The 14,842-nt window shown below is 38.2% G+C and overlaps 1 protein-coding gene across 1 annotated transcript in view; it reads right to left on the bottom strand.

The window, feature by feature from the left end:
• LOC145672978 (ATP-binding cassette sub-family G member 5) overlaps positions 1–14,842 on the bottom strand; it is a 169,201-nt gene that overhangs the window by 21,866 nt on the left and 132,493 nt on the right. Inside the window, exons 5-8 of the mRNA XM_081742259.1 lie at positions 12,163–12,307; positions 11,747–12,019; positions 6,174–6,390; positions 1,031–1,148 (exon numbers count right to left, since the gene is read on the bottom strand). Of these exons, the coding sequence (XP_081598385.1) occupies positions 1,031–1,148; positions 6,174–6,390; positions 11,747–12,019; positions 12,163–12,307 (753 nt within the window). The remainder of the gene's footprint in view (positions 1–1,030; positions 1,149–6,173; positions 6,391–11,746; positions 12,020–12,162; positions 12,308–14,842) is intronic.

Below are 14,842 nucleotides of genomic sequence, written 5' to 3'. Positions count from 1 at the left end.
CGCCAAAACACCATCCATGCTCAGAAAACAGGCTTTTATGAGTTCAAATGAGACATTTTCCGGAAAAAAAAAATCAAGAGTGGTGAACAAACATACCGCATGCCCTCGTTTTATGAAATATTATGCTTTTGACAAGTGAACAATGAGCCCTGCAGCACCAAACCAACATGTTATGATGTTCTACTCAGGAACACCATGAAAACATTCCTTGGAAACGTGTTCGTGCAGTTACAAATGGGGCAGAAATACACCATACCACTCGCTCGGCGACTCTGCGCAATCGGCAAAGGTGAAAAAGTTGGACTCATAGGTGACCCCACGCTCAGCGACTACGGATAATCGATAAGGTGAAAAAGTTGAACTCATAGTTGCCACAGAGTTGATACTGGCACCGACTAAGATCGCCATCTTAAGGTGTTCACTTCTCTGAGAGTATGGAAGAACTCGGGATGATTTGCTACATCGGATTGTAACTTGTGATGAAAATAAATTTACGAGAATCTTAACAGTGCAGATAGTTGTTGGAGCCTAATAAACGTCTACGGAAAGTTTACAAAATTACCCCTCCACTTGCGGAAGGGTTGTTTGGGGTATGGTGGTATATGTTAGATGAGCATTACTTCGTTGAGACGAAACAACCATTTCGAAATTAATGAAATGCACCACAAGTTCGCCAGCAAGCATCCAGGAAGTGTCCTCGTGTTGCACGACAATCAGCCTCCAAATATTGCTCAAAGAATGGTGGAGACTCTCCATGAGTTGCAATATGGATCTTCTTCATCACCGTATATACTCCTTATGTCTACCGCATCGACTACTCACTGTTCTGGCATCTGGATCACTTCTTGATAGGAAAGAACTTCCCTAATGACCGGGCAATGCAACCTACGGTTGAAGACTTCTTTGCATCGCTGTAAGGTAGGTGACCAGTTTTTTTTCTTATCAAGACTGTATGTACTCTATCGTTTATATTAATATAATAGAATTTAATATTATAGATAATAAGCTTAACAAAGTATACATATCTTACCTCCATTCCACAGTAGAATATCCACAGAAGGAAGAAAAATATGGGGAACCCCAATAGTCTTAATGTCATGTGCACTAAACCCACTTTCCGAAAGTTGCAAGTAGCCATAAACAATCTCCTGAAAAAAAAAGTTCAGTAGTGATTTAGATATTCGCACTAAATTATAGCAATAAACCAAAGAGAGGTTTAATAATGCATTTAACACTATATCGTATTCATTCATCCTGGGGCCGTAGGTTGAGGTAATTTGGGGAAGGAAGGGATAACGTGAGATCACCTTGCATTCTTGACTGCTTATTTTTTTTTAATATAATTTTTATCTAAGCAATTAAAAGTTACAAGGGGGCTGAAGGTAGACATAGTAGGTTTAGACTTCCCTCTGCTGGCCATCCCCCAACCAGTGGTGTCCATCCTACCTTATGTCCATGACGCACCCTCCAACTGTCTGACTTATCCCCCCCTCCCCGATATAAAGAACAGAAGAAAAATTTTATGCATTGTGTTATCCGTAGGTGTTCTTCCATAAAATAAAATTTTCTTTTCGATTAATTTTTACACCCCCCTCAAACATATTTATATAGATTTTACCCCCAAATATTTCAATGACGCAGTTTGCGTCATAGCCCCCCTAGTGGGCACCCCTGCCCCCAGCTATGGTCTATTGAGCTCACCTGAGTATATTTCCGCAAAGAATGTATAAAGGTCTTGGAATGATCCAATACTGTAATAAGTTCGACGCTCTCTCACCGGGGATCAATCTCGGAACCTTGTTAAACAAAGACATGCACGCTAGCCGCTAGACCATGGGAAAAGCTTGGGTGACTACGACCAGTAATGATTTCAAGGAAGTGGCGAAGGAGGAAAGTTTCCCCCTGAGAATACTTCTTCAATCATGTTCAACAAGAATTACTAGTATTTCCCACTACTACCTTCACTCCCATGTACAAGATAGAACATAATTATGTCTATTAAAGACTGTGGTAAAGGAACTAGCAATTCAGTTGAACACAAACATATTATTCTCAGCCTTCCTTACGAGAATTTTAATGTCCATTCATCAATACACCATCCAAATCGATACATGTCTGAAGTCGAAGAGCAACGTTTTCACAAGCAGATTGACAGACCCGTACTGGTATCCTGTGGAACTCTTCTGCGATAGCTTCCTGCAGTTCGGCCAAATTACGTATGTGATAATTGATACACTTTGTCCTTTAAAACTCCCTGAAAGAAAAAAGTCTGGTGGTTTTTAAATCAGGAGATCAAGCTGGCCACTTCACAGACCCACTTTGACCGATCCAGCGGTTCGGGAATGTTTCGTTTACCCACTATCCCCACTCTCAGAGTACACAGTGATGTCATATCGAAAGATTTTGTCCCGAATTACATATAATACAGTCAGTCAAACTTCATATACATAATTATGGGTCACCCTGTATTCGAAGACCTCTTCCTCTCGAGGGAAATTTTGAAAACTATCAACGTATCCGTCTATTGGACTCATATACATAGGATCTTACAATGTAATTAGCTAGAGAAATTATGCCACCATTAGGTATTCTTTTCAACAGTAATTGAAAGTTTGGTTTCGATAGTGGTGTACGCAGAATTTCGAAAAGAGGGCATTCAAGCTCCCAAAACCAAATCATTTCATGTATTTGTATACATAAAACCAGGAACCCTCCTGTGTACGCTACTGGGTTTCAAATGAAAGATGCTTATCTGGGATGTAGAACGTAAGAATTTTCAACAGCAATTCTAAACATCACTGAACAACAATGTTGAACGTCAATGTTGAATTATGGTATTATGTAAATCGACAAATAGCATTACAACAGTATGTATTGATAACAGGGAATTTTTACAATTTATTTATTAATTTGAAAAGAATTTGCAATATAGGCTAAATTTCCTCTGTTTCACTTATAATGGTAAGTTATGTTTTTTCAATCAATGAAATAATTTTCCATTGTGTTGTTGTAGGTATTTATTAGATACTAGATACAAATAAACTACGTATTTTCTTAAACGTACTAAATGCTATTGTCATGAAGTTTTGTTTTTGAGTTTTACGTCCCTTGTCATGCTCCGTCACAGTGATGATCATGAATGAAAGGATGAATGAAAAGAAAGTAAAAAAAAAAAAACCGAAATAATCCGGAAAATAAACATGCACATAGTGTTTGTCAACCATGAAACAGCGCGAGGTGGGATTTGAACTAGAGGTCCCGTCCACCAGAGGTGAGAACTGAGCCATCGCTGCCCCGTTTTCATAAAGTTGTGGTTATATTTTTTTTTGTGCATCACACCATTTGCATTCTACTTAACAAAAACATCCAGATAAAAAAAAATGACAAGTTTTTGAAATGTGCGTCTGAAGAAGAATGGAATGAATTTGGAGTTGAGTTGATTTTGAGTTTAATATCTCTTTCAGCAGCCAGGCTATATGAGATGTAGACCTGCTGATTAACGTGGGATCCGAACCACGTGTGTTCCTGCCAGAGTGAAACAAAAATCCAAAGAGGATGTGTTAGGGAAAGTTGGGAAACTTTTTGGAGAGAGGGAAGTAAAATCAATCTTTAGATGCTCAACATTTATCTTATAATAAAATCAGTTTATATCGAATTTTACGTATGGTAGGAAACCATCCTCTGTAATGCAATCAACGTATAGACCAAGGTCAAGCGTACGACACCACAAACTCCGTTCATAATCAGAAAACAGTCTGGGGTGCCCGGTCAGACAGAGAGAAGTGTGTTGTTGAAGAGAGTCATGTGAAAATGACCATGGAGAACACACAAGTATATGAGTGATTTTCCTTTACGAAATCAAACTGGGATAGTATGTATGTCTACCTGAAAAAAAACTTACGAGTTAATTTGGGTGAGGGGTGGTGAATAAACGCACCATATGCCGTAGGTTTCTGAAATGGTGTGCCGGTCGCACAATATCGAAAAATGAGCCCTGCGGCCATTGAACAATGCCATGTTCTAGTGAGCTCCTCAGAAGCACTGCATATGGATCTTCAGGAAAATGTTCCTAGATTTACAGACGAGTTAGGCGAACACCATACAACTATCATTCGGCAGCTCCGTGGAGTCGGCAAGGTGGAAAAAGCTGTCGAGTTGTCACAAGTCAACAAATATCGTCGTCGTTCGGCAGCTCCGTGGAATCGGCAAGGTGGAAAAAGCTGCCGAGTTGTCACAAGTCAACAAATATCGTCGTTGCTCGGCAGCTTCGCGGAATCGGTAAGGTGAAAAAGCTGCCAAGTTTTCATAAGTCAACGAATATCGTCGTCTAGAGGCGTGTAGTTTTATGAGCATATGGAATAAGTCTATCCGCATATTGACCAGAGAACAGGATAGCAAACCGAGGCACAGTACGTTCAGGAAACTGTGAACAATGAAGAAAAAAATAGTACCGCATACTCACCGACGGACGTGCTAGAAAAAGGCCTCTCCAACGACATGATAAGACATAAGAGATTCTTCTTATTCCACATGATTTCCTGCCTTAGCTTGGCTAACTGTCCTCGGATTAATATATGGCTAGCGTAAACAGGAAAGTTTTGCATCAGATTGCTACCTCTGTTGAAAAATGAGTGTGCTACGGCAGTCGTGCGTGGTCAGGACAATGATTGGATCGTAATCAACGTACAGGACGGTTTCTGAAACCACTTCCCCATCCTCAAAAAGTGTTGTTGCTGGTGTGGTGGAAGTGATCATGTTATATCTTTCTGCATCAAGGCGAAATCATAACTACGGACGACTATAGTACTGAAATCTATATAATGCACCACAAACTTGTCGTCAATCAACCACAGTTCTCAACAAACGCTGTGTCCCCATGTACGCTCACATGTCGCTCAAACGACGGTGCAGGCTCTCCATGTATTGTAGTATAAAACACTTTCCCAATAATCATATCCTTCTGATACTTCTCCCACCGATTACCAACCCTTTCAGCATCCCAATTGGCAGGAAAGTACTTTCCTGATGATCAGGTCGTGTAACGGGCGATGGAAGTTTTCTTCGCATTGCAGTCAAAGCTTCTTACCGTTCCTTGAGGTCAAAGATACCGTTGATTGACATCAGTCAGAAATTTCTGTGCTTTTCTTGATATTGTAGTTTTCATTTCTGTGCCACTTGAAAGTGACACATGTCAGTCGGACAATTCAAGCGTAACAACCCAATATGTGAATAACAAGGTTGAAGTATGCGAGACAATGGAGGATCTAGCCTGGGCTCGGGGAGGACCCTAGCCCTCTTTTTTGAGTGACAAACATAATCAAAAGTATTATTTATACATTTTTGAAAGTTTGTAGTACGCGTTGTATTTTATTGTTTATTGAAAATTTTTTGAAACATTAAATATACTTTGAATTGCTGTTTTTCTATTATCCAATGTGTAAAACAGGACCGGATTCAGGATTTTCCGAGGGGGGGGGGGTGAACCAATAACTACCGGTACAATTGTTTAGACATCTGTGCTGTGAATGAAGAATTGCCTCTAGAAATGCTTACTGTCTGCTCTCGGTAAATTCTTTTTCTTCAACCTTCAGAAAATTATTGGATTTTGAAACTTAAACTTTTGGTTTCGCAAAACTTCTCTTTCTTTTAAGTCCAAACGGAAACATGAAAGCAGAAATTTTCGGAAAATGTTATTTTTACTGCTCGTTTTAGGTAGTGTATATTTACGACGAAGGGGTGGTGGTGGACGTGCACCTTTGCACCCTCCTAAATCCGGCCTGGTGTAAAACAATACTTGAGGTCTACAGTGTCAACGTCCAATTTAGCCGTTATATCCATCAGGAGAGAGTTAAGTTAGAAACAACTGCAAGACACATTAAAAATTGTAAACTCATGATATATATATATATATATATATATCATAGTCTTGGTTCTGACTGGCACCCCAGTTTTTAACTTCTAGATCCGCTACTGATGAAAGATTTCTCAAAAAATGCAACTGGTTACATGAGAGTCAAACCAGATATTTTTCGATGAGAATATCTTATGTTTGCATTATTGACAAATTATAAATATGAATGTTATCTTTAAAAGCACTCTATCATTGTAACGAATAAATTACCTAAGGTAAAAATTATTATTGTTAGAATTGATTATAATTATGACATACGTACGCAATAAGTGTAAACATGACTTGAAAGGTTCCTGGATGACCAAACGCTGAGAGAGGAACTTTCTGGTGAGCCGCAATGGGATCTGCTTCCAAGACAGGTCCTGCAGATTTTCTGAACGGTCCACCTTCCAATTTAAACTTCTCTACAAGGGCCGCTATCTGTTGGTTGGATTCAATAAATCGTTCTCTTGATCGGCGATCCACTGTGGACAGGCACACTGGGACGAAAAGACATTATTAATAAGTATTCATTATTAGCATTAGATGGTGGAATATCTGAACAAAGAGTTTTCACCTACCTTTTCCTAAATTTCTGTATTTATTTTGGGTTAAGTTTAGAGTTACCCCTCCGCTTTTTATAAAAATCAGGAAAATTTACAGGAGAAATGAGGTAAGAAATGATAATTTAAAGTTTTTATTTGATGTTTAGGAATGTAAGTTCGGCAGGAGAGTCATGTTTAATGCGAGAAAAGATATGTGGAAGTTAGTACTATTTCCCGGATGCGGAAGCATTCGCGGAAGGTTTCAGCAGCATGGTAGTTGTAAAATATGGGGAATATGGCAAACTGGTGTAACGGATGCGCAAAACTAATGAAGAAAACCTTTTAAATTTTTGTGAAGCCCATGGAGTACTAAAGTTACGTGAAATGTAACAATTTTTAATACTTTAATCATTATTTTTTGTATGTTGCAAAGTACAAGGGCACCTTCAGACTGGAGGGGCAACTCTAAACTTAAGCCTTTATTTTAATATTTTTTCTTTTGTGGTGAAGCTATTTTGCGGTTTTAAGTTATAAATGTTCTCAATACAAGTTGTAATTAAGTCAGCACCTATATCTTAGCACCAGTGTGTAACAACCCTTGATTCTTTCCATAAAACTACTCAGGTAAATACTGCATAATCTAATACTAGGTTATGTTGATAAACTGGATATCATGAAAAAAAATGTAGACGATGTAAAGATAGTTAACATGAAGGGAGCTGTAATGAATTATATGAATGATTTGTAATCACACACCTAGGTATTGGAATTATATTCTACGCACGAATCTTTGTGATACATTTTAAAAATAGGAATACTTTATATATATATATATATATATATATATATATATATATATATATATATATATATATATATATATATATATATATATATATATATAGGGTGTTAATGAACTATACCGACAAACTTTAAGAGGTGATTCTTCACATAAAATAAGAGTAGAATGGACCAATAACGAAAAGTGCATAGTTTCAGAGCTATCCAAAATCGCGAGAAAGCCAAATTTCAAGAGGCCCTATTTCGAATTCGAGAGACTGTGGATGGTGGTTCTTATCTGCGTAAAGGAAGTCACGCATTCGCAATCCAAAAATGCATATTTCATTAATGTACAATGGGTGTACTACGGATTATTCCCTGCAGGGTAAAATTCCCAGACATGCCATCAACCGAATTTTGAGATATGCTCTGACTTTATGATTGGTCGAAAGTAGGCAAACGACAAGTCTTGATAGCAATGAGCATGGAATATTTTAGCGTGATGTCGGAAGTGTTAAGGATCGACAGCAGCACGGTCTCTCGTACTCGGGAAAACGCATGGTGCGATGTTTTCTTTCACGCTTATAAGTGAAGTAAACGTGAAATGCACCGTGTCGAAATACATATCATCACACGTTATTGCGAACACAAAGAAACATGAAGCTGCCGGTTCCTAGCACTTCCGCCTTCCCTCTGAAGCACTGGATGCCCATTGATGTCAAAGTTTACCTCCTGCCCTACTTTGGACCCTTGTTGAAATCAAATTATATCTGAAAACTTTATTGAAAACATATCTGAGAATTACACCCTGTAAGGAATAACTTTTACACCTACTGACAATTGATGAAATATGCACTTTTGGATTGTGTATGTCTGGCTTCCTTTACGCTCATAAGGACCACCATCCACAGTCTCTCGAATTCGAAAAAGGGCCTGTTGAAATTTGGCTTTTTCGCGATTTTGGATAGCCCTAGCTCTGAAACTATTCACTTTTCGCCATAGGTCCATATGAACTTTTTCTCTTATTTTGATGTGAGTAATCACCTCTTAAAGTTTGTCGGTATAGTTCATTAACACCCTCTATATATATATATATATATATATATATATAGGGTGTTCCAGGAGGAAGGGGCAACATTTTGTGAAATGGTAGTATGGTGATTCTAAGTAAAGAAGTTCATATGAACATAAGTCCTAATCTCAACGGTTTGAGAGCTACAGGTTGTGAACCATTTTTGACTTGACTGTATTCACTCTACAGAGGTAAGACATAGTGAATTTCAAAGATGATGGAATGGTTTTTCGAATGGTATGCAATATGTGACAGTAGTATCTTTGCAAGGGGAGCTATTGAGGGAAATTTGGGAGAGTTAAGGTTATTTAAATAAATTGGATGGCAACACTGATTCCCAAATATCCGTCAATAACTTCTCTTCCAAAGACACCACTGCCACATATTGCATACCGTTGGAAAGGCCATATCATCGGTTTTGAAGTCCGCTATGTCTTACCTCTGTAGAATAGCTGCAGGGTGTGCAATATGCAATATACAGTCAAAAATGGTTTACTACATCTAGCTTTCAAACCGTTGAGATTAGGACCGATGTTCATATGAATGTTTATGCTTAGAATCACCCACATTACCATTTTTCGAAGTGTTGCCCCTTCCTTCTGGGACACCATGTATATATATCAACAAAACTGGCAAACTGGCATAAATAATAAAAAACGTGAAAATTCAAAAAATAAAACATATTACGGTCTAATATATTTGCATGATTAAAAAAAATATTTACATGTTTGTTAGAATATTGTAGGAAGTATCACATTGCGTGTTATTTTCAATTCGCCTATAAACTTTGTACCCTATATTCGCCCTCTGCTTCCAATTTTTTCGGAGAATTTTTGAACTCTTCCAAGTTATTAACATTGACATGATGACCGTAGAGCGAGGAACCCTAACAAAGGCTATAATATTATTTCGACCGAATGACAGAAAAAAAGCGATTTAACCACAAAGCTTGAAACTTAGCTACAATAATTATATATTTTAGAATTACTATATTTGATTTTATTTTTTTAATACGAGGGGGGGACCCAAAAGAAACCAGATTGAAAGAGCGCTACCGTTCCTAGGCGTAGTACGAGAGAGTTCTCCTGCTAGGTGGGTCAGGTAGAGACCTTCCCAGAGCAGTTGGCCAAGCGGTGTCTGCGTAGGAGCTTAACGTTTGATCGTATTATTGTTTTTCTCAACTGTTCTCGTTTGCCACCTGCGAATTCGTTATGGCAGATTCAAAGGAACACGGAGTGTGTTTGCTTCCTACTTGAAAAATCGGAAACGAAAACTTACCAAATGCTTCAACAGGCTTTCAAGAAGGATACTATGCACGGCACACATTTTTTTGAGGGGTTTGGGCGCTTTAAGTGTGGTGAGATGAGTGTTGAAGATCATGCTCGTTCTGGGTGCTCTTCATCATTTCAAAACGACGAAAACATCGAACAAGTCTGCCCCAAAATCAGCGTGGATCGTCGTTTCATGATCGATGATATTTGAAAACAGGCAGGAGTGAGTTGGAGCTCGTGCCAGTGTGAGGTTTTGCAAATGAGACATGTTGCCGCTAAGTTTGTTTCTCGCCTGCTCACAAAGGATCAAATCATTCGTCATCTGATTTTTGAGCCAAGACTTGAAAAATCAGATTGAAAGTGAGCCAAACTTTTTGACCAACATGATGACATTTTCCGAGAATTAAACAAAATCTAAAAGGAAAATGTTTTGATGGTGTAGAGGCTGTAAAAAGAACTTCGCAGAGCGCATTGGACGATATAAAAGTTCCAGAGTTCCAGAGGTGCTTCAAACAGTGGGAAAGAAGATGGAAGAAATGAATCGCCTTTAATGGAGAGTACTTTGAAGGAGACTGGAAGAATTTTGTAAAAAATGTAATAAATTATTTTTTTTAGAACGGAAGTCCGGTTTCTTTTGGACCTCCCTCGTATGCTTTAGAAATTGACGCGTACCAGTGGCGTATTTAGGGGGGTGGCTTCCGGACTTAAGCCCCCCCCCGAAATCTTACTTATTATAGTAAATTAAATTAAACATCTTGCAGAATTTTCACATTTTCAGGCAAAGCCCCCCCCGAAAGCTAGCAAAGCCCCTCCCGAAACAAAATCGTAAATACGCCACTGACGCGTACTATACAAATATGTATCATAAATACAGAGATGCCTTGCAATATAATGATTTGAAGGTCATTAATGGTCGTAATTTGTTTGTTATTCCAGGTAAGGAAGTATGAAAATTGCAGAAAATAAACAACGATGGCGTGCTCCAAACAATTGAGTTATTTCGAATGTGGTAAGATAGTGGAAGAGTGTCACATCAGTGCACACCAAAAACAAATTTCCAAAACCTTCAGATTCCATTGTCCACCATAAATAGTGTTACTACTCACTTTAAAAGGCATCAAAAGGGAAGTTTGAGTCCATTTTCTGGACGACGAGGTCCAACGCAGCGTCAGTTGGGAGTTGGGGACTACCGAAAGGTGTATGGAACAAAATTCAAAGTGCAAGGCTGTAGACTTGGCAGAACAGTGAGCCAGTGAACAACGAGCTTGAAAGTGAGCCGGCTTACACTGGTCAAATACTCGTATCTGCATCAACTAAACCATTATGAGAGAGCTGCAAGACACAAACCCTTGCTAACCACAGTTAAATATTTAAGCGGAAACAGTGGCTCTGCACTTTAACTTTTGGCGCCAGGTACATGTTCTCTGCTGAGTCCATACTTTCCCGATTTTCATTCAGCAGACGCATTATGGGTCTGGAGACAATCTCTTCAAGAATACCACTTGGATTGCTTACAATCAATGGTCAAATATGAGGGTTTTCACTGATGATGTGGGGAGAAATTTGGAACTCTGGACGTTCCATATTCTTGGAATATGTTGGTACACTCAACAGCACTGGATACATTGATGTTTTGCAAAGGGATTTGCTAACGATATTTCGTATAGGCAGACTATTCGGATCCGCAGGACAATTCTAGACATCCTACAGGTTCTATATCTGTACCGGAACACTCAGGCTTGCAGTTGAAACTTTGAGAAAATAGAGGAATCCACAGGATTTCCTCTGGATTTCAATGGGATGTGCTTGTCACGGGACTCTATTTCGATGTCCAAAGGTTATCTTGTGATTATCCTGCAAAGAGTTCAGAAATGTTTCAAAGACATCTGTTTTAAGGACATAATAGGACATTTGGATCCCCAAAGAGTGTCCACGAAATGTCCACCGCTAAAATAGGACTCCCATTGATATCTCGGGACGGACGTCTCTTGGGCATACAAGGGACATGTCTGTGTGTTATTTGGGATATTATACATGTTTAATATTATAACATTAGAAACCACTATATTATTTTATAAATTTAAATTTCATTCATTGCATTTTATACACTAAATTCATACAATATATATGAAATTACTTCAAATACTTTGCCTAATATTGTTTAATCTATTTTAGTATATCAACTTACAATAATACATCAACGGATTCTCCAGTTCTGGGCAAGGAAACCCAATATTTCTGAAATAATCCAGCATCATTCTTGTGCTTCCGGTGTATACTATATCTCCCAGGCAGAGGTAGGTGACTCGATCTAAGAATGGGAAGATATCTGATCGTGGCTTTTCCATCGTGAGAATTACTATTCTGTTGTACTTCTTGGCATGATTTGATAAGATGGACACGACAAAGTAAGTATTCAATGGGTCAAGGTCCCATGTGGGTTCGTCTAGGAGCAGCACAACTGAAAAAAGAAAGGAAGAATGCTTCTAAGTATATATATAAGTATATATATAAGGAAGAATGCATCGGGTTTTATACACCATAGAATGAGTTAATATTATTTGCAATAGACCTACTAAGATTTTTTTTTAAATATACACTTACCTGGATCTCGTATAAGCTGGACACCGATCATAACCCGCCGATATTCACTTTGTGTTAAGTCTTCGATGCATCTATTAGCTACTTGTGTCAAAGCTAAATCTCCCATCACTTGTTTGACACGGGATCTTTTCACATACCGAGACACCTGGTAAAAAAGAGAAAGAAATGTTTTACTATTATGAATGTTACTGATTGTCTAGTAGTAGCTAAGGCTTCACTCCACAAGGAGATCGAATGTTTATTGATTTTGAAATGATATGAGTGATTGTAAATTGTTATGAGTAGTTGCATATTTTTTTCACGCTCGACTCTAGCTATAGGAACTAAATACACGTTTCTGATTGGTTGCATGGGGTCAAGGTACAACAAAACGAGCCTTGCGGGGCTTCTAACCCGTTCCTACTACTGCTGCTACTACTATTACTCCTACTGCTACTTCTACTACTATCTCTACTCCTTCTACTCCTGCTCCTCCTCCTCTACCTACTACTACTAAAGTGTATTCAATGTAAGAAACACACCTGGGATAAACAAATGACGTACTACAATGAAATGTAATTGGCTGGAGTTATAAATATAGTTCCGTGATTGACGTAATTGCTTATTTGTAATTGGTTAAAGAGATTAACTATTTTTCACATTGTTTCGTATAATTAACTTCACACATTTGTTATACGAGACGAAAAAATATTAATTCACGGAGCAAAATATACTACTAGAAATTACTGACAAAATATATGCCATATTCTGTGATTTTTACCTTCTGTTATCGAGAAAAAACAATCGTCACAGTGTTGCTAACATGCAAACCGATAAGTATCTGTAACAACAAATGTTAAACACTTGAGAGAGAGAGGTAGATAGTAAATGTAGTAGAGAATAAACATTTATATAATATGTTTCGGTACAAATTTAAATATATTTTGAATTGCTCTTAACAACCATAATAAAGAGAAACTATTTTTAAAAAAGTGTAATGGCTGTCCTTAAGAAACTCAGAGACTGCAGCAGTCATTTTAAGTCCCGCCCCCAACAGTCACCTTACAATTTGAAAACATGGCGGCTACATGTAGTGCTTCTATTCAGTGTCAAGTTATGAAACATCCAAAAGGAAAACCACTGAAGAGCGGGGAAAAACGAATTGTTTTAAACGTGTTCAATAAACTGCTGGAAAACAATCCTACTGTGTTAGTGAATGACATAGTGAAATTAACGGCAGAATATGTCCAATGTTAAAGTGGAACTACTGAATAAAGCGCAAAGCATTGCTCTCCACAACGAAAACCTATATGTAGTAGAGGGCATCGCAAAATAGACTGGGAGAATGATTGAGAGACTGCCCCCCTACCTCAGCAATTTGAACCCGATAGAAACTGTGTGGGCGTTTGTTAAGGGTTTTGTAGCCAGAAACAATACCACGTTTAAGTTATGTGACGTTCGGCTGCTGCTTGAAACTGCCTTGACTCAAGTGACACTAGATATGTGGAAAAACAATATTCGTCATATGCTGAAGGAAGAAGAGAAAATGTGGAATCTGGACGGACTTTCTGACACCTTGGTGGATCGCCTTGTAATTAACATAAACAACGAATCTGATGAATCTTCTGATGAAGACCTGCAAGTTACTGCGTTGAACGATTCAGAAGGAACCTCAGATTAACGTGAGTAATTCATAATTATTTTATCGTTTATTTCTTTAAGTTGATAATAATATTTACTTAGCGCTATTACTTAATTTCATTCAGTAGCGCAGCCAGGAGGTGGTTCCCCCCCCCGGAAATTTGGAAAAGTTGTTAAAATTAAGCCTAAAATCGCGTTTTTCGCCCAACAATTTTCCGGGGGAGGAACCTCGGACAACCCTCTCCGAAATTACCTACTAGCTATGCTTGCTTTATAACCGAGATATGTCTTGCTTTTGAGATCGAGGAACGCACGGAAAAAGAACAGCTGACCGAAGCAGAAATCTCGTTGTGAAGCACGTGCTTGACGCGGAGTGATACAAACTGTTTTGTTTATCTCAGGTGTGGTTCTTACGTTGAATACACTTTACTACTTATACTATGGATTTGTATTGCAAAACTGCACGGGTAACGTAAGTAAATAACTTTTTGAGTATTATTTTCATCTTATTTTAGTGAAAAAGTGTTATGAAAATTTTTAAAAAATTAAAAAAAAAAACTTTCCTTTGGCCGGATTTGAACCCACGCCAGAAGTGACTACGATTACTAGCTTGTTGCACTAGCACGCTCGACTGCGAGAACCGACAGCAGTCAACCTGATTTCTGCCATATGTATGGTACGTGGCGAGAAATGGATAACTGCAACCAATCAGAACAGCGTATTTAGTCCCTATGGCTAGGATTGAGCGGGATTTTAAAACATGCTGAGTAGTTTGTGACAAATCAAGAAGAAAACATTTTTTAAATTTAAAAATTGATGCTATACGATACTCACGCCATCTATTAAGATGAAACTGATACTGGAAACAATCAAGCTTTTCATTGACACTAGAGAGACGGCAAATATATAGTTAAACCATTAGTGCATATATAGAACGCTAAGAAATAACACGTTGATTTAGGGGGGGATAATTTTAGGTGTGTTCATTCGTTTTAAGCACAATGTTTTAATCCTAGATAACTCCCTAAGGTTCTATCAACATGTTTGAAATGAATGGACA

Source organism: Thermobia domestica, chromosome 16 (genome assembly GCF_964235325.1).
Source record: "Thermobia domestica chromosome 16, izTheDome1.hap1.1, whole genome shotgun sequence".
In the NCBI taxonomy this organism is placed as follows: domain Eukaryota; kingdom Metazoa; phylum Arthropoda; class Insecta; order Zygentoma; family Lepismatidae; genus Thermobia; species Thermobia domestica.
The sequence above is the reverse complement of the archived record's forward strand: the minus strand, read 5'-3'. Positions and strand labels throughout refer to the sequence as shown.